The 21,090-nt window shown below is 43.5% G+C and overlaps 1 protein-coding gene across 1 annotated transcript in view; it reads left to right on the plus strand.

Moving 5' to 3' along the window:
- GXYLT2 (glucoside xylosyltransferase 2) overlaps nucleotides 1-21,090 on the plus strand; it is a 94,780-nt gene that overhangs the window by 67,420 nt on the left and 6,270 nt on the right. Inside the window, exons 4-6 of the mRNA XM_081820833.1 lie at nucleotides 6,766-7,017; nucleotides 8,128-8,251; nucleotides 17,690-17,862. Coding sequence (XP_081676959.1) covers nucleotides 6,766-7,017; nucleotides 8,128-8,251; nucleotides 17,690-17,862 — 549 coding nt within the window. The remainder of the gene's footprint in view (nucleotides 1-6,765; nucleotides 7,018-8,127; nucleotides 8,252-17,689; nucleotides 17,863-21,090) is intronic.

Consider the following 21,090-nt stretch of genomic DNA (forward strand, 5'->3'; position numbering starts at 1 on the left):
GCCTTCAGAGACATAATGTTATAGAAAGAGTGGGGTTTTTTTTCTCCCCACCCTGCCCTGGTCTTTTGTTTTTTTCAGGTAAAGAGTGAAAAAAGCCTTACGTACTCATTTTCAGTCAAGATAATAAGTAGATTATGATGATATCAGAAGGTTCAAAAACTTCTTCTCTGCTTGACTCTGACTATGTAAAAGGCTTTTTGTGGTTGACGTGTTTTGGAGTGCTGTGGGCACGGCAATGGTAACTAATTACACTTGATACTTTACAAGGGGAAACAGAGACTTCTTACAGTAACAACACCATTACTTACGGAAGACTGACTGTGTACCAGCCACTGTACCAAGTACCTTGTGTGTGTTATTTCACTGGATCATTAGGACAACCTGGGGAGAAGAGTGGTGGTGGTGGTGATAATTGCTTTCCACTTGCTACAAATGGGGAATGGAGGCCTGGAAAGATGGAGGAACTTGTCCAAAGTCACAGGGCCTGGGGTCACCCTGCCTGGAATTGAACTCACAAATGCCAGACTCGAGATTTGAAGGACTCTCACATCTGTGAGACGTACCATTAGGTATGGTGTGTCTGTTTGGAAATATGAGCTACCGACCAAAACTGTATGTGCTTAGTTTAACAAGCTCACACCTATGTAAGCACCGTTGTGGTCAAGAACTAGATGGTTCGACCATTGCCCCAGAAACCCATGATGTATCCCTTCCCAGGAGCACCCATGGGCTTCTTGGCATTTCAGGGAGAGCAGATGCTGAGGAGGGAGGGAAGGAGCTAGGCTTCAGCGGTTACAAATGCCAGTATGTACCCACGAGGGCCAGACGGGTAAGTCAGGAATGACACACAGCAGGACCCTCTGACGTAGAGGTGACTCTGTTGTACCTTTCATTCAGGTTAAAATCCTTGGAGTTGCTCTTGACTTTTCTCTTTGTCTCATGTGGCACCTACAGCCCATCAGGAAATCCTGTTGGCCCTATCTTTATACTCTATTTAGGATTTGACCACTTCGCACTCGCTGGATTGTTACCCCCTGAGCCAAGCCACCATCACAACTCACCTGAATTACTAAGATGCTGTCCTAACTGGGCTCCCTGCTTCCCCTGCACACCTTAATCATCTGTCCTCAGTGTGGCATCCACAGTGACCATTCCTCTAAGTCAGATCCTGTGTCACCCCTCCTTTAAAGCTCCCCAGTGGCTCCCATCTCACTCAGAGTAAAAACCAAAGTTCGTCCAAGGGCAAGCAAAGCCCTAAGTGCCCCACACACCCTCTATCCTCCTCCCCAACTCTTCTTCCCTCTGTTGGCCCTGATCCAGCCACACTGGTCCCCTGCTGTTCTGGAAAAGTGCCAGCCTGCTTTATTTCCACTTGCTCACCTCCTTCTGAGCAAAACTTTCTCCACAGCCCTATTTAAAATTGCAAACTCCTCTTTACCTGGGACCCCTGGTCCGTTTCCCTGCTTTATTCTTCACCTGCTTATAGACTCTATAATGAATATATTTATCTTATTTGTTATCTGACTCCCTCATGAGGGCAGAGATTTTTGTCTTTCTCAGTCACTGCTGGTCACACGTGGCACCTAGTGGACCCTCTATAAATGTTTATTGTGTGAATGAACTGAGGATGTCGGGAGTACCTGTCCACAAGCACCAGCAGATTTTTCCCTTGTAGGATGCAGGCTGTTCTTGCTGGAGCTGTCAATTTTTATTTATTTATTTATTTATTTATTTATTTTTAAAGATTTTATTTATTTATTCATGAGAGACAGAGAGAGAGAGAGGCAGAGGGAGAAGCAGGCTCCCAAGGAGCAGAGAGCCCGATGCGGGACCCGATCCCAGGACCCCGGGATCATGACCTGAGCCGAAGGCAGACGCCCAACCATCTGAGCCACCCAGGCACCCCTGTCAATTTTTTTTTAAACAGAAGTGCAGGTATTTCTGAGAAATCTTCAGTTTTCACAAAATGTTGGCAACTAATTCAATTTTTTTAATAAAGACTATGTATTGGGGAGCCTGGGTGGCTCAGACGGTTAAAAAGACTAGGTATTAAAAATTTTTTAGGGACGCCTGGGTGGCTCAGTTGGTTAAGCATTAGTGCAAGTCATAACATAAAGCATAAAACATAAGGACATAAAGCATTAATGCAAGTCAAAATGTTTCAGTGAACACGTTTCAGCAGTTCAACTTTATAACAATTATAAATAAACCTGTTAAATTTTTCTGGACAATGCCAGCATTTGGATTTTTTTAAAAACAAGTAAATTTCTTATTGACGGCAACTAAATGGTGTTTGTAGCATTTTTATCATACAGTAGATCCATCCATTCGCTATACTTTTCTAACTGAGTTGTCCTACATGCAAGTACATGTTTTTAATGTTGTCTGTCTTCTGTGCTGTTCCTGTAAGTTTGCTATTAAAATACATTAAACTAAAAAAAAAAAAAAAAAAAAAAAAATGTGTTATTTCACTGGATCATTAGGACAACCTGGGGAGAAGAGTGGTGGTGGTGGTGATAATTGCTTTCCACTTGCTACAAATGGGGAATGGAGGCCTGGAAAGATGGAGGAACTTGTCCAAAGTCACAGGGCCTGGGGTCACTCTCTCACTCATTCTCTCTCTCTCAAATAAATAAAATCTTAAAAAAAAAAAATTTTTTTTAAATCCATTCATTGGCTGAATTTGACCCACAGGCCCACAGGCCTTGGTTTGCACTCTGTAGGGTACGTTGGACTGGCTTTGCCATCTTCACTGACGACATGCAAGCTTTCCAAAAATAGTAGCCATAAAATTTATTCCTAAGCTTTTCTTCTTTGTCCCTTGGTTCTAGTCCAGAAAGCACATCTCTAGAATCAGAGCAGCAGAGGAGGGATTAGATATGGCTCTGGAGAAGGACAGTGTGTAGAAGGCTTCCCACCCGTGAGACCTCAGATCTGGGGCCTGTGTGGGTGCCCCTGGTGGGGGCCAGCACTGGTATTCAAGTGTCCTTAAATGGTTGTCACTGGTCTTCCAGACATGCATCATCTCCTCCCACAGTGCTGGGTCCCAGGCAGTCCACCAGGGCAAGACTTGTAGGAAAATACAAACCAAAATGAATTGATAGGGTAAACCCCTCTGAGGTGTGCTCCTTGGAAGCCAAAGCCCCCAAAGCATGACCAAACAGGATGCCGGCGAAGGTAAGGGGTAAGAGGCATCCTCTTACGTTGCTGGCCAAAGGCTAAATCGGTCCATTTCTAGAGAAGTAGTTTGGCAACACTTATCAAACGTACAAATGCATGTATTCTTTGACTAAGGAATTATATTTTAATGAATTTATCCTACAGATACACTCATGTGTGTTTGAAATGAATTGAGATGAGGAGGTTTCTCAATGTGACACTGTTTGTCGTAACAAAAGCTTGAAAATAACCTAAATGTCCTACAATGTGTAACTAGATAACTTACGCTAGAGCCATGCAATGAAATGCTGCACAGACATCAAAAATAAGAAATAAAATCTGTATGTGCTGATATGTAAAGTCCTCCTACAGGATTGTTTTATTTAAAAAAAAAAAAGGCAGGCTGATAACAGTGTGGACACTATGCTACCATTTGTAGCATGAAAAGGGATGGTAGGCGCATAGCTATTTATTCTTACACGTATAATATATCTCTGGCTCAACACAGAGCAGTCCAGTATCATCGGTTACCTCTAAGAATGGGATTTGGTGACAAAATCGCAAGGAAGAATAAATTGCCAATAAATTTACTTTAATATATTTTTATTTTTAACTATGTGAATGTTTACTACATTAAAAAGAAAAAGAAATGTCATATTATATGCTTGGAAATCTCCCTAAAGGGGCACCTGGGTGACTCAGTTGGTTAAGTCTCTGCCTTCGGCTCAGGTCGTGATCTCAGGGTCCTGAGATTGAGCTCCACATCAGGCTCCCTGCTCAGCAGGGAGTCTGCTTCTCCCTCTCCCTCTGCCCCTCCCCCTGCTCATGTGCTCTCTCTCTTTCTCTCTCTCTCTTGCTCGCTCTCTCAAATAAATGAATAAAATCTTAAAAAAAAGAAGTCCCCCTTAAAAGATACCCATTGTAGTATAGTTTATAATAATAAAAAAGGGAAGCAATCTTGTGTGTCAAATAATAGGCTATTGGTTAAATAAAAATTTTACCATATTTAAGTTTTTTCTGATTTTATAAATTTCCAATACAACTTTTTTGCCTTTTCCTCTCTTGATTAAACATATTGCCTGTACCTTCATGTTGGAATATCTCCATTCTTCAGATCTTTTTAGTTTTTTTTCCAGACTTTTGTCAGAAGAGTCTTTTGTTTTCTTCTTTTTTGTTTTGTTGAGGGGTGGTAACATTTTGTTGAAGAAAGTAATGATAGCTTTAATAACACTGATGACTTAGGGCCAAGAAAAAAATCAGAATAATCAAGTCAGCAAGCTTGATTCTTTTGGGTAGATGTCTACATAACCCTTAATTGATTAAAACAGTAATACTGAAAAAAAAAAACATTAATACTTTATGCTTTTCTTCAGGACTTATTAGATAATCAGCCATAAAGAGAAATTTGTACTATTTCACATAGGTTGAGATAGCTTTCTCTTCCTCTCTAATTCTGCAATTCTAAATTCGCTTTTTATTGGAACTCCATACATTCTCTTTTCCCTGAAAACACATTGTAGAAAGTGACTTAATCTTTCTATGACCTTATTAGCCAAAACCCAGCAATCATTAACATTATTTGACATGTAAACTTGGACAGAACCGTTTTCTTTGCTTTAGTTTTCCTTCCCAGTAAAATAAATTGGCAAGATATTGAGTACTTGGGATGGTGTTGAGCATGCAAGAAATCATAACTGTGTTTACATGTGATACATAATTTGTATCATAAAATGCATTTACTCATACTTCTGTAGAGAGTTTGCCTTTCCTCCACAGTACTCTGTAACTGTGATTTTAAAAAAAATTAGTAGACAGATGCTATTCTGTGGTAAATTTTTTATGTTTCCCTGGGAAAATAAGAAAAAATAAGAATAAGGTAGAGGATTTTTTTTAAGTCTGTGTGTTCAATTTGAAGAATTCATCCTAATTCTAAAATTACGATCTTCAAGTTGTTAAAATGGATGTCAAGATAATCTTCTCTTATAAAATGGTAGGCAATCATTATTCTTAATTTCATTTTACTGGTTTGTAAAATCTATTCCTCTAGTAGATGAGGAACGAAAGCTAGATCCTGCAGCTGATCATGTAAGCTCTGAAATCATTCAAGTCTGAAATCTCCATGATACCTGTATCATACAGTGTGCATTTTCATCAATTTTAAATATTGGGGATCCCAATGGAATATTGTCTTAGCTTGCTGTAACAAAATACCAGAGATTGTGTGCCTTAAACCACAGAAATTTATTTTCTCACTGTTCTGGAGGCTGGAAGTCTGAGATCAGGGTGCCAACATGGTTGGGTTCTGGTGAAGTACCTCTTCCTGGCTTGAGACAGCTGCTTCTCATTTTTTTCTCACATGATAGAGACTGACAGCAAGTTCTCTGGCATCTTTTCTTATAAGGGCACTCATCCCTTCATGAAGTCCCCACTCTCATGACCTAATTGAACCTTAATTACCTCCCACACACCCCATCTACGAATACCATCACACTAGAGGTTAGGACTTCAACATGTGAATTCTTAAAGGACACAGACATGCAGCCTATTGCAAGTGTTGTTATGGTGTTAGGATGATGTTAGGCCAGGGATCCAGGAAAATTCAAATCCTTTCTTAATTAAGCGACCACTAAATTTCGGGAATAAAGGCAAAACAAGGCAAATAACACTATCACTACCTAAGACAGAAGTCTCAAACCCCAAGGCAAAACTCTGGTAAGCTAAGCAGTTAGGACAGAAGAACTCATTTGCTTTAGGTGGCTGGCTTAAATGAACTGCAACAGAGGTTAAAAATCACAGCCCATGAACCAAGAATGGCTTTTACATTTCAAAGGGTTGAAGAAAATCAAAAGATTTTGTAGCATCTGAAAATTATATGAAATGCAGATTTTAGTGTTCCTAAATAAAGTTTTATTGAAACACAGTTGTGCCGTTCTTTTATGCATTGTTGTAACTTTTGTGCTACAATGGCAGACTTATATGGGTGCAACAGACCCTGAAAGATTTACTGTCTGGCCCTTTAGAGAATAAGTTTGCCAATTCGGATATACAAACAAAGCTGACCAATGATTTGTTTTGTCTATTCCCAAGACTAAATCTTAGCTGAAAATGTAATTTCAAAAAGATGCAGTCATACCCATCAACACTAAAAGAAATAGATCCAGAGACAGAGTATTTACCCCAAAGCCTGGCATGAGCTGGTCTAGAGATTGTCCACTTCAATTTGTCTAATGCCAGACCCCCCTGTTCTAAGAGAAAACTAAGAGGGAAAGACAGATGGCTTCATTGGAGAATGAAAGGAGAAGAGAGGGCCTCAGTCCATGAGCTGAGGTTGTCATTCCTTTGAAAAGTTCAACCCTTACCAAAGATAGTCCTGGAATTGAACCATCCTGAATTAAGATTTATTTTCCTTTGAGTCTTTACCCCTCGATTGATATTTATCCCTGAAGTCAAAGGAGACGGGAAGAATGGAAGCTAAGAGCATGGTACCCTTTCTAGAATTCAGCATTGACCAATGAAATTTGTGGCGCTGTTGGCATATCAGGCCACTTCTTTGTTTCTGATTTGTTTTTATTTTGTTTTCTCCCTCCTTCCCCCAAACACACAAAGGTGATTTTAAAGGATGTGGATTCACTTCTCTACGTGGACACCGACGTTCTCTTTCTGAGACCCGTTGATGACATCTGGAAGCTTCTGAGGCAGTTTAATGCCACGCAGCTTGCCGCCATGGCCCCTGAGCATGAAATCCCCAAGATTGGCTGGTACAGCCGCTTTGCTCGGCACCCTTTCTATGGCTCTGCGGGAGTTAATTCAGGAGTCATGCTGATGAATTTAACTCGCATAAGAAGTGCTCAGTTTAAGGTAAGGAAATACTTTATTTTTCATGTTTAAAAATTGGGAGTTTTAGTCATTTCAACAGTGATGTTCCTAGATTGTCAGTGTATTGATTTTGGAAGTAGGTGGCTTGTTGGTGAGGATTGAAGGGGCCAGGGAAGAGGAAAATATTTGGAAAGTTATGAAATGTTTGTTCAGGAAAAGTCCAGGTGGTTATGGAATTTAAAGCTTCAGCACAGTTGCTATTCAGGAATGTTATGTTGCATTTCTGAATTCTATAATGTTTGAACTCTGTGTATACCCAAAACTTCAAAAGCCATGGAAAATTTTGTGGAATTATCCTCGGGATATATTTATATACGTACACAGAGATAAGGCTGCTCATGGCCTCATCTTTTACCCTAGTAAAGAACTGGAAAGAACCTAAATGAACGTCAGAGAACTAGTCAAAAATTAAAACAAACAAACAAACTCATCCTCCTATTAAGAATTAGATTAATCTACAAGTAAGATAAATTGATCTCTAAAAAATATTAAGGGAAAAAGTGAAAATGAAACAAAGCATAGTACCATGAAGTATGATCTCTTTTATGGCTTAGAAATTTCCAGAAGGATACCTAATTGTTAACTGTGGATATATCTGGGGAAAGTGCGGGTGGAGATGGTAGGAGGATGGAGGAAGAATATTTTTACTTTTTAATTTTATCTTTGTGTGCTGTTTGAATATTTAGTCTATGAATGTGTTGCTTTTATTTTAAAAGCAAATTATGTTAAGACAAGGAAAAGGTGTTTTTCCTTAGATACCTTAAATCTGCTATCTGTATTTTGTTTCCTCCCTTCTGAGGCAAGAATTAATCATGAGAAAAAGAGGTTCAATTTGGGCACAGTTTTCTGAGCAGAAACGATAGCCCCAACTACTGGTTCCTGGTCCATCCCGATCCATGTGTTAGCGACCCGGCAAAACTCTATAGTTTCCAGCTCTAGTTTTGCTTTGTCCTATGTCTTGAGGCCAGCAGGACCCCTCCCATTTGCTTCATTCCTGGAGTGTTTGAGGGTACCAGTTCCTCTCTGTTGTTTCCCAGGGGACAAGATGCATTTGCTTTGCCTCAGCCCCTCTGATGGTTTTCTCTTTTCCAGAACAGCATGATTCCAACAGGCTTGGCTTGGGAGGACATGTTGTACCCTCTGTACCAGAAGTACAAGAATGCCATCACGTGGGGAGACCAGGATTTATTAAATATTATTTTTTATTTCAATCCAGGTAGGCTCTCTTGCGAGAATGCCGTTTGTGTAGGAGTCCACCCACCGCGCTGCACAGAGCACATTCCAGCCCGGTCTGCGATTGACTGAGCCTGGATTGTGCCCGGGTTCCCCTGTGAAATGCGCCCTTTCATTCACACACACCACCACCCACCCCCCCAGGCCTCCCCCCGCCCCTCCGCCCCGCCCTGGGGGCTGCCCTCTTGCTGCTGACACAAAAGGCCAAATGTTGCAACCTCCAACACTGGACTCCATTTTTGGAGAATATCTTTTAGAGTTTGGCCACACCATTCTTCTAAGAAGTGTGGTCAAAATTATTGGCAGGGCACAGAACTGAATGCCAACATTATAAGCTAGACAGGGAGGCCCTCCGTGGCTAAACAATTGCTAGATTGAAGGGAATTGATTCTTGGGATCCTTACAGTTAAGTGACTTGTTCGGAGTTAAATGAACCTAGAATAAGGACTTAGATTTCCATTCCTTTTTCTTTTCATGTGAGGCAAAAAAAAAAAAAAAATTCCTTATATTGTATCAATGATTTGGTGGAGTTGGGGGAGGGAGATGCAAATCTCTGATCTGTGTTTTTTGATGTTGACACCTAAAACTAATAAAATTTCCTCTTTTCTTTCTTATTTGCTAAAACTGTATTTAATGTTGTTAGAATCAAAACCATGTTTTCTCCTCGACAAAGATCTTTTGGGGAGAAAAAAAGCTCTCGTTACCCGGACCTATTCAGTTCATTTCTTTGTCTTTACAAAATCCTAAAATAGAGACTCCTGTCCATAAAGACTTTTGCCTGTGATAACCTGTCACTCTGGAAGCACCTACTATGTACTTGAATTGTTTTTTTTTTTAAATAGAACTCTGAAATAAAACCTAATCTCATAGGTCTTTGGATCTAGAAGGAGCAAATCCTGGAAAAGAAAAAAAAGCAGATTGAAAGAGAGTTTCTGGGGAAAATTCCCACTACGAATTCATTAGAGGAAGGGAAAGCCTTGGCCGTTTGCTGGTGGTATGTTTTAATCCGTTTCCCTCTGACAGTAATAGGAACTTTAAGATCTGTACCTCCTCCTTTTTCTTCCTAAGCAGATTTCATCTTTTTTCTAGGTGTAGATGGATTGGTTAGGACTTTCGGCTGCGTGTAAAAGTTAGTCCCAGAGTTAGTCCAAGCACAAGGGATACTTTGTTATTAGCAAACTGGTGTCTGCTAGAAACCAAGGCAGGAAGGCCAGCAGGCTCAGCCCAGGACCTGAAGCAGGAGAGGGAGAATGAGGAGGAGGCCAGGGCGGGCTTGTTTTCTCCCACTGACATTGCTTATTCCTCTCTTTGTGGACCTCCTTCTCTGCTCCTCAGGCCTCAAAGCAAAGTACCCCACGTTTCATACTCCAGGTGCAGCCACATGCAAAGATGAACTCCATCCTCACTCTGAATTCCCAGGGGGAGAAACCAGATGGTTCCAGCATGGGTCAGCTAGACCGGGAGCATGCAGCTAAGAAATAATGGCTGACATTTATTATTTACTCAGTGCCAGGTGCTGGTCTAAGCATTATCTTCTTTAATCCTCACAACCACCCTGAGAATATGATCCCCATTTTACAGACAAAGATACCAAGGGAGAGTTGGGTAATTTGCAGCACTGCTAATGAGTGACAGAGCAGGGGTGTATACCCAGGCCCCTCTGACTTCCGCCCTCTGCGTTTGGGGGAGAGGGGAAGTTCTAAGAGAGGGGCAATCCTAGAGAGCTGGGGAGACATCCCAAAATGTATCTCTGCACTGAACTATTCGTCCTTTACATATTGCATTTTGCTCTCTGTTATGTGGCTAAAACTATCTTTTAGAAGCCCATCTGGACATATTCCCAAACAGGAATTCTGAAGATTCGCAGTTTCCTCCTCAGAAATCCTCTTAGCCTGTTGCAGATTATTTGAGGACGTGATCAGTGAGTAAATAATACTTGAAGGCAGTTGTAAGCAGCTTTGCAATTAGACAGGAGCCCTTGTCTTTAATTGGAGCTGAAAACCAGCTGAGTTCGATGGCTTCTGTACTCCCCATCTTAAATCCATTGAGTGCTCGAATATTATCAAATAGTTTGAGGTTGTTCTAAACCCTGGTTCTGAGCAGTACCAATAACCAAGTTTTCTAGCTTTCGATCGGTGAGTTCTTAGGTAACTCCTTGATTGCTGTTTCTGTGACCTGCGTTTGATCATCCTTTTTCATACTTTCTGCACGTACTTTATTAAACATGAGATCTTTGAACTGAAACCCATTGATATCCTTCATAGGATAGGCTCTTTCTTTGTTTATATTGTGGTCACTTTCTATTAACCAGAAAATTATTTAGAAAAAAGATTGGTCATTTTTATCCCTAGAAAGGAGAGAGGGAGAGGAGGGAGAGGAGATTGGCCCTGACACGGGAGATAAACATGCTTGTTGTTATGGTCTTTTGGGTCGCCATGGACGAAGAAGCAATGCACAAGGGACGCCTGGGTGGCTCAGTTGGTTAAGCGTCTGCCTTCGGCTCAGGTCATGATCCCAGGGTCCTGGGATTGAGCCCCGCATCTCCCTCTGCCTGCTGCGCCCCTCCTGCTTGTTCTCCCCACTCCCCATCCCGACAAATTAATAAATAAAATCTTTTTTTAATGGGCGCCTGGGTGGCTCAGTTGGTTAAGCCACTGCCTTCGGCTCAGGTCATGATCCTGGAGTCCCGGGATCAAGTCCCGCATCGGGCTCCCTGCTCAGCGGGGAGCCTGCTTCGCCCTCTGACCCTCCCCCCTCTCATGCTCTCTCTCTCTCTCTCTATCTCATTCTCTCTCTCAAATAAATAAATAAAATCTTAAAAAAATAAAAATTAAAAAAAAGCAATGCACAAAAAACCTGAGCACATGTCTGGAATGGTATTATTATTATTATAGCCTCCTATAGCCAATAACACCACTTTTTAAAATGTGTTTAAAAGTCATTCGTTTAAAAATATTTTAAAACTCTTGCCATAATTAGATAGGAAATTGCTGTGGATGTGTAATTGCAGTGCTGGGTAGTAGACAAGAGGAGAGAGCTGGAGCTCAGGAGGGACAAGCAGGTCGCTCAGCCCATAGGACATTTCCTGGCAGGTGGGGTGAAGATGGAGCTCACAGCTCTACATGTGAGTTTGAGTCGAGAGCAGAGTTCTATAGAAAGGGTAGATTTGACCGAAGCCAGAAGAGCACCCTACACAGAAAGATGTGCTTTGATTAATATGTTTGGGTAGCAGGGAACAAAACTCAGGCCAACTAAGGAAGGGACCAGGGGGCAGCAGCCCTGGGAACACATGGGTCACATCGGGCTAGGCCTCTTGGGAACTAGCTCTGGGAAACTGCTAAGGACCCCAGCTGATTTCTCCATCCCTCAGAGGCCCCATGGCCTCTGCTATCCTTGCCTCTCTCCACGCCTACCTGATTCCGTTCTGTTTCTCAGCATTCTGTTTCATGTGGCCCAACCCTGAGCCCACACAGCCTTACAAGCCCACAGCCAATGATGATGCATGTTTGGTAACAGCCCCCTTTGTTTCCTAATTCACACTTTTGAAGAGAAAGAGAGAGAAGACAGAGAGAGAGATTTGCCTGGCCCAACCTAGGAAATGACTCCAAGCCCAGCTAAAAACTATTTCTCTTTGGATAGGGAGACTGCCCATGATCTGGTCATCAGGAGCCAGAAGAGCAAGGCCATGTGGCATTTTCCTCTCTCAGGCATGAACACCTGGGTCTCTCCCTTCTTCAGGAACAATCTCCTTAAAGGTGGGCTGTGGGCAGGGAAGGAAATGAAACCAGCCAAGTATAGATAAGGAGGCAGGGCGTCCAGAAGATAGCAACAGTAGGATTCTGCCCACAGGGAGAGGGAAGAGCTGAAATGCGCCTGGAATATACATAGATTGTCATGGATTATACAAAGGGTGGGATACCAGGGAGTTGGAGGGGTTTGGTGGAGAGGAAAAAAGGGAGTGGAACACATAGTCATGTGGGACAGCCTCTCCGGTGGCCCCAGGCGGGCCTTGTTCTCATCCTGCCAGGGTCCCTAGGGCCCTGCATTTTGGGTATATAGCCACACTGGCCCTCACCCCACCAAAAGCTCCCAGCATCTGTCAGCGGTGAGCTGTGGGGTTGACAGGCTCAGCTATCTGGCGTTAGGATTGTTCCGGGAAAATGGTAACATCTTCTTGTTTGGGGAGTCTGGGACTTTAATGAGCTCTGATACAAAGCCAAGAATGATGATTGTCAGATACTTGTGGGAAGTAGCCTTGTTGTATTTACTTTTTGTCTTTCACCTGCAAGGCTTTGTGCCTGGAGCAGAGTTGGTCTTCAAAAGAGTCGGTTGGTTGAATGAATGGATTTGAGAGACTGGAGTGACAGAGGGAAATGAATGGAAGAGAAAGTGCACAGCAAGGAAATCGAGGAGTGGAAGGAGAGGGAGAAATCCAGAGAAAGCAGGACACACCTGGTAGCAGAAGGTAGAAGGTCCCATTTACTCATTCATTCAGCAGATACTACTATGTGCCAGTCACAGTGGCAGGCACTGGGGATGATGCAGCGGACAGAACGGACAAGCGCCTATTTTCACGAAACCTACCTTTTATTGGAAGACGTAGACTTCCAAAGAACAGCAAGTAGTTGTTACAAATCATAGGTTGTAATAAATGCTGTAAAAGGAATAAATAGTGGCACCAGGGTGGCTCGGTCAGTTCAGCATCTGCCTTCGGCTCAGGTCATGATCTCAGGGTCCTGAGATGGAGCCCTGAGTTGGGCTCCCTGCTCTGGGGGGAGTCTGCATCTTCCTCTCCCTCTACCCTTCGCCCCCGCGACTTGTGCTTGCTCTCTCTCGCGCACGCTCTCTGTGTCTCTCTTTCTTTCAAATAAATAAATAAAATCTTTTTTAAAGAAAGGAATAAATGAGGCATCGAGAGAGAGACTTTCAAGGCTGGAGGGAGAGGATTGCTTCTTTAGGTTGTGTGATCAGAGTAGTCTTCCTGGAAGAATGTATTGCCCTTTTCTGGAACAAGATGCATTCTGGAAGAAGGATGAAGAGGATGCTGGGAAAGCTCAGTTCCAGAAGGACACATTAAAGAAACAAAACTAACAAACAAAAATTAATGATGCAGCCAACAGCCTTCATTCTATTGGTAGTGTAGTGAGTGAGTAGCAAGCCTATTTCACCATGAAGTGAAAATGATCAGGCATGAGCTGTTCCATAATCTTAGAGAACCCAAGAGTACAAAATAATCAGAAACGTAAGGAGCAATCAATTCACACGGCACTTTGTGAATAGTTAGGAGGCTCTGGAAATAAATGTAGACTCCTGAAGCCATCACTAAGGGATTTCAGAGCCATAGATAATCAGTTAATGGGCTTCTTTATATATGTAAAAATGGAGAGGAAAATAGCAAAGACTCGGGGTTTGAAGAGGGGTTAGCTTGAAAGAAGATTTTAAAATAAATTGCAGTGGTTCGAGGCTTTGGGGATTTGGAATTTTAAAACCATTCATGATATTACTTCCTGAGCAGTGGAAAATAACCTGTTTCCCCATGCTATCATTTTTAACCATCAGATTTTGACAGCCCTGATAATCTTGCTTAAAATAGATCCATTTCAGAATGGTTATTGATCATGTGCCAAATAGCCATCATTAGTCCACTCTGCATGTTCATCAGCTGATCTCCATAGATGTTCCCTCTTTAGTCCACCCCATGACACTAGTTTGACCCCTCTCCTCCTCCCCCCACCCTCGCCCGTTAACCAAATGGAGATTTCAGAGTGTAACCCGTGCAAAATGTATCTGTGAATAAAAAGACACAACTGTTACTTTTCACTGCTCTGTCTTTGGATTACAGGGCCCCAGTTTTCTTAGGGGAATTACTCTTCTCTCTCTCTCTCTCTATCTCTCTATTTCCCCCACCCTACCTGCTTTTGCATGCAGTCCTTGAACTCCGTCTGCTCCTGACTCCCACTCACCCAGTCAGACCATTATCCTCGGAACCTGAGTCTGGGGATCCAAGAGCAGAAAGTAGCCAAGGTTTCGGTGTTGGCGATGTTGGCAGCCGTGCTGAAGAGCTGACATTAATTAGTGCCCACCTGTCAGAGTCCAGGAGCTGCCCCACATCCTGACCCGGTTCAGCTTTACCTCTGATTTTATGAGCTACTCCCTCTCTTTTCAAGGAAAAATTCTTTTCCTTTTTTTTTCTTCAAGCTGGAATCAAAGTTAGTTACTTGCAATCCAACATAGATATATATTTCTTGAATATTTTAGGTCAAAGCAGTCTATTTATATGACAGCTTTGCTACCGTTATCTTACCCCTTTGAAGAGACTGAATTTATCCCAGCAAAATTAAATAGCTTATCTTTCGTAAAGCACACTCTGATTTCCAAACTTTTCAGCATGATCAGGCCATTCTCTCCTCCTTGAATCCTCTTCCAGGGCTCCATTTTTGACTGTCAAAATCTCAACCTTAGTTTGTAAGTCTGAGTTTAAATGAAACTGTACTGAAATATCCTCCTTTCTATGAACCCTGATAAAAACATGTTCATTTTGACTTTACTACATACTGTCTCCCTTACAAGAGTATAAATTCCCCAAGGGCAGGAGCAGAGCCTTATCATCCAGCGACACCAATGTCTTACAGTGTGTGAATGAATTCTTCTTTCAATTACATGCTCAATGTATTTTGCGTTTCTTCCTCTGAAAAATTCTGAAGGGGATTGTAAAGATGTGAATTGAATTCTGTCTGGAATCCAGTTTCATAGTTGAGATTCAACAGCTGGGTTTTAGCTGGTCTTTAGGAAATCGACAAACCCCTAAACTTATGAGCAAGTGTTCTTAAATATGCCCAGTTGTACCTTTCCAATGATAAGGTCGAAGGCTTTCATTAGACTCTGAGATCTGTGATCCATAAAAGGTTAAGAATGACTGGCCACCTGCATATCTAGAAACAATTGGAGTAAAACCTTTATTACCAAGGTACCGTGTGTCGAGAACTATGCTAGGCTCATTCCCTTTATTTTGTTTTATTCTTCTAGTGACCCAATGCAATAGTTCTCATAACAGTAACAATGGTCGTTGTCATGATTACAGCTTACGGTTATTGCATGCTTTCTATGTGTCGTACTGTTCCAAATACTTGTATTGATAAGTTCACTTAGTACTCTCCAGAATCCTACTGGACAAAATATTTACGGTCCTCCCCCGTTTACAGATGATGAAACTCAGGCTCAGAAAAATTATGTAATTTGGCTGAGTTCGTGCAAGTAGGGTCAGTCCTGTCATTCAAAGCCAGTGTGGGTTGACTCCAGAGCTTGCTCCCTTAGCCATTTCACTATTAGCATAATAAAGCTGGAGTTCAACCCCAGATAACTTAGCTTCTTTTTACTGCTTCTAAATTGAGGTCCAGATAACTCATCAAGGTTGTAGAGCTAGGAGATGGTGGAAGCCAACTTTGAACATACATTTATCTGATTTCAAAGCCTTTCTATTTCATCTTCTGCCCTGGAATGCCCTCACTGGGCATGGTCCTCTCAGGAGGCTGCAAGGAAAAGGAAGGTTTCCTTAGCAGTGGGGTCCTGTACTACCTGCGAAGAGGCAAAAACCTCCATCACCAATCTCAAATGCCACAAAGGCGGAACCAGACTTTCCTTTGTCTGCTGGGTACAAAGCAGGCACTCAGTAAATATTTGTTGATTCAATCAGTGTATTTACAAAAACAGAGATGGATTCTAGGGCAGTTCACTCAGCAGGGAACATTAGCAGGTGCTTAAGCAGGGATTCAACTGCAAATACCCAAGCAGGTATCATAAAGGAGCGATGTGATTCATGGGGTTTCGAAAGGCCACAATTGGTCTGAGGTCAGACACAGTTTAAAAGCACACAAGCACTTTTAGATACTTTCTGTCACGGAATCCTCATGCCGACCCCCTACGCTAGAATGCAGAAAAGTCACACAATTCCAAGAGGAGTTTAAATCTAGTAATACGACTTCAGGGTGAGCACTGCTCTCTCCCAGCTATGGATTATATATGTACAAGTGTGGAAGTGAATGCAAGTAAGAGCAGCATCGCGGTGGAAAGGGGTTCTCCCGAGAAAAGGAAAATCTCGCAGGGTGTTGTGAATGATTAAGAATTGGAGGGTGCCTGGGTGTCACCATGGCCCGTAAAGACTGAGTGGTAGAATTATTACACACAGTCCACCAGAGGGGATGTGTGATGACCTCTTCCTTGTTTGCTTTCCATCTCGAAGCTCTCTGGAAGTAGTCTCTAAGAAGGGATAGCTGTCAGCCGAACCCACGAGCACATCTCTGTGTTGCTTTTCTGACAACGGTAATTGATTTGCTCTAATGCTTCTGTGTTCTCACAGGGGGCCTTTCTCATGAACACTGACACACACTCACAGAGAGCTTTGATTCCTACTGCTCTTACCCCAGCCCTTAAAGGCATCAAGCTGAGGAGCCCGGAAGCTCAGGGGTCGTGAATTTGTTGCTAATTTTATCATCCTAGCCGTCCAACAGGATTCGAGCCGAGTTTCTCAACCTTGGCACTGCTACTCTTGTGGAGGTTGTCCTGTTCATTGTGGAATGTTTAGAGTATCTCTGGTCTCCACCCACTAGAGAGTAGTGGCCTCCTCCATGTATGACAACCAGTATCTCCCTCCAAACATCGCCAAATGGCCCCCGGGGAGGCCCTGGCAAAGAACCACCAGATTAGAGATACACATACAAGTACACGAGTGTGCACATGCTCACCCACAATGTGTATAGTCACCTTGACACAGGGACTTTTTTATTTCTTTGCTCTTTTGGGGCGGAGGGTTCTCCCCTTTACTGTTGTAGTTTTTTGTTTTTTCCTTCCATTTTGATTTTGTTGGTTGGTTTTTAATCCAAAGAGGAACCTTTGCTTCAATCTTGATTCCAATTTTCCAAGTCTGTCTGTTTCATAAAACCTTCCCGAAGAGTGGATTGTAAGTGCTAACACGGTTGACCACCACTGTGTGCTTGGCATTCGGCGGAGCATTTTACCCGTGTCTTTTAAATCTAATCATCCCAGTAGGAAGGAGTTCCTGTCCTACCCATATTACAGATGAGGGAAGTGAAGCACAGGGAGGCTGAATCGCTGGACCTAGGTTGCAGTGTTTCTGAGTGAGAGAGTGTGGGTTTGGACCTGACCTTGTTGGCCTCCTTGTCCCCGATGCACTGCCCTCCTGTTTTGGGGTGAAACCTACAACATCACGAGTATGTGCCCCTTCAATTCCTGATCTCAAAATATGGACAAAATATGGTGAAGGTTGGACCCTGAGTCCCAGTCACACTCCCAGGCACTGAAATCGCGTGTGGTGCGCAGGGTATGGAAACACGGGTTTAACCAGCAGGTGCGCAGAGGAGAGCGGGCACTGACTGCGGACGCGTCTTTCTCTTGTCACCACCAGAGTGTCTCTATGTGTTCCCCTGCCAGTGGAACTACCGTCCCGATCACTGCATGTACGGAAGCAACTGCAAAGAAGCTGAGCGGGAAGGAGTGTCTGTCCTGCACGGGAACCGAGGCGTCTACCATGACGATAAGCAACCCACTTTCAAAGCGCTCTATGAAGCAATACGGGATGTAAGTGTGTCCGCAACCCCCCCCCCCCGCCCCCGGCCGTGTAGCAGACGCATGCGCACTCCACATGAAGCAGGACAGTCACTTGGGTCCTCGGCACCCTCGAAGGCCAAAGAATTCCCCAGAAGCATTGAGTTCTGCCCCTTTCCCTAATCTCAGGTACCACCTCACTGTATCAGCTCGCTCTCTCGTATTATAGCCACTCTTAATCTTTACAAGTAAGTCACTATTGGGGGGGGGGGGTCCTTAAATAAGTTCACTTAAGGAGGAAATGAAAGGCCCAGAAAGAAACCCTCTGCCATTTGCCATAACAGAGGGGAATGTGTTAGGGTAAAGATCACGTAATGAGAACAAAATGATGCTATTCAGCTCAAGCTGAGTGTGTTGCCTGGTTGCCAGCATCCTGTTGAGAAATCCGGTGTGGAGGTGGTCAATTAGGACAAGGGATCAAATTAAAAGTAAAAATCAAGTCTTTATTTACATACTGCAGCAGTGCAAGCAAGAGGCAAAAAGAGGCACGAGCTCCCCTGTGTTGCGTTGGTACCCAGCAAAGGGTACTGGTCAAGAGAATGCAGCAGAGACGCAGAGATCCTCTCAAGGCTCCTGCATCCTTATGGACCTGTAGGCCAGGGGAGGAGGAAGGAGAAGGGAAAGAGGGTCGAGTGGAAGGATACCCCTCCTTTCCCAGGAGGCCTCCAAATGGAGGTGTCTCGGATAGGAATGCAGGTACAAATTTGAGCGTGGCTGGCCCAGGGCAGGGGCCTGAGTTCTTGACTCAACTCCTTCAAGTAAACTTGCCTGTGCACCAAATCTGGTGTCAGGAGGGCAGCTCCCCATCCCTCCAGAGGCCTGCCAGCAGCCTTGTCATTACCCGTGGTTGAGTCTGAAAGACCAGACATAGGATTTTGGCCTGGAGCTGGACTTCTCACAGCCTCAGGCCCCCTCTTACCACCTTGGAGAGATTGATTAGCAAGTGTTGAGATGTTAAAGATGCCTAGGAACTATCTTCTTGCGGTAAATGGGAAGGTTGAAAGAAACTTACTTTGGTTCTCACTACCTAAAATGCCAGATATTGCTGGCCCTTGCCTTTCATCCCACACTTGGGGAAACACTGCATTCCACATTGCTTTTTACCTTGAGATCACTAGGGGGAAACCAGCAACAGAGATTCAGGGATGTCCCTTTTGAAACGGTAACTCCAAGACATAGAGTAGGGGTCAGCGAACTTGGGCCAGATCTGCCTTGCTGCCTCTGTTTGTAAGACGTGTGGGCTGGGAACGGATTGGTAAATCATTGGGAAAAAAAGAATATTTCATGACATGAGAAAAATTATATGCAATTCAGATTTCAGCATTCATAAATAAAGTGGTATCGGGAGGCAGTGACACCCATTCATTTATGTGCTTGTCTGTGGCTGCTTTCAATGACAGAGATGAGTATTTATAACAAACTGTGTGGTCCACAAAGTCTAAAATATTTACTGTCTAGCCCTTTATAGAAAAAATGTGCTGACCCCAGACATAAAGTATGTAGACTTTGTTAGAGGTATTTTTCTTAAGAATCCACGAACCCTCACGGTTTCACAAATGGCCTTTGGCGGGAGCGAATCCTGAGACACAGGAACACATTTTTTGTGTGTGAAAAATGTGCATCTTGCTAAGGAGAGTCTCTGGAATTCCAGAATTTTCTCTGCAGGGAATGAGTTTAGCCTGCATGTAAGCTAACACCGCTTTCTTCTCCTGCATTTCCTGCTGTTGGTTTTCAAAGACCAAGTGATTTAATTACACAGAAAATTTGTTCTGTACTTAGTGATATCATCACTTTAGATATTCAAACACTGACTCCGGGGCAGAGCCATTCAGGAGTGCAAACAGAAGTTAAATGGGTTTGCAGCAGTCCATCAGAGCCAAGCTTGGGTTTCTTCTGTGACCTGCCAGCCCTAGTCTGGAATAGAGCAATGGTGGCTCTTGAGTTACCATGCGTCTTGTTTGCTTTCTGGAGGAACAGAAAGAAAGCCAAATAACTGGGTCATAAATGATCCTGCCAAATACACACAGTGATGGTCCTCACGTGGGCCTACAAGGACCATTTGCATTCAGGCATTTCAATCAGGAATATCACTAACCCCATCCTGAAACGCGAACAAACATAGGCTTCCTCTTGGAAGACACGTTTCCCCACTCTCCACAGGGCGGCGCACCGTCTGGTGGGGTCAGGGCCTGGCTTGGGGATAGACAGACCTCAACGCAAGGCCCAATTTTTGTCCCTTTCTGGTTATTAGTCATTAACTCTGTGCTCTTACCTTACTGGGCCTCAGTTTCCTCATTATCTCCTCAAATGGAGATAATAGTGTCATCTGCCTCATAAAGTTGTTGTGAGGATTCCACAAAATGATGGTTTTTAGATTTTATTTATTTATTTATTTATTTATGAGAGAGAGCATGAGAGCTGGGGAGGAACAGAGGAGGAGGGCGAGGGAGAGGAAAGAATCTTCAGCAGACTCCACACTGAGTGTGGCACCCCATGCGGGGCTTTGCCTCATGACCCTGAGATCGTGACCCTGAGGTCATGATCTGAAAGGAAGACGAGAGTTGGAAGCTCAGGGGCGCCTGGGGGGCTCAGGCGTTAAGCAGCTGCCTTCGGCTCAGGTCATGATCCCAGGGTCCTGGGATCGAGCCACACATGGTGCTCCCTGCTCAGCGGGAAGCCTGCTTCTCCCTCTCCTACTCCCCCTGCTTGTGTTCTCTCTCTCTGTCAAATAAATAAATAAAATCTAAAAAAAAAAAAAAAGAGTTGGACGCCCAGCCGACTGCGCCACCCAGGCACCCCAAAGTGATGGGTTTTTTAAGCTTGTAGTACAGTGCCTGGCATACGGTTGTGCCCGATAACTAGAAGTTGTTTCGATGAGAGCAGTTTCACACTTACCTCCTTCCCTACCTTGTCCACGTTGTCTCACTCGCTCTCTCTTCCTCTGTCTGTAAAAATGTTTTCTCACTCTCAAACTGCATTTCTTTCTCCCTTCATCTCTCTCTGAAAGTATTCTTCCTGTCCCTCCCCTTTCCCCCTCCATCTCTTCTCTCTCTCTCTCTCACTTGCCCACACAAACCCTAACCCTGTGTGTCTGTGTTTGTGCAAAGGGAAAGTGAAGTCTCCTTCCATTGTGATCCAAGGAAGTCATCTGTCAGGTAGGCATTCTGTCAGTAATTCTTCCAACCAGCATCTGTGAAGAGC

The sequence above is a fragment of the Leptonychotes weddellii genome, chromosome 1, assembly GCF_054177405.1.
Source record: "Leptonychotes weddellii isolate Sample4059 chromosome 1, ASM5417740v2, whole genome shotgun sequence".
Classification (NCBI taxonomy): Eukaryota; Metazoa; Chordata; class Mammalia; order Carnivora; family Phocidae; genus Leptonychotes; species Leptonychotes weddellii.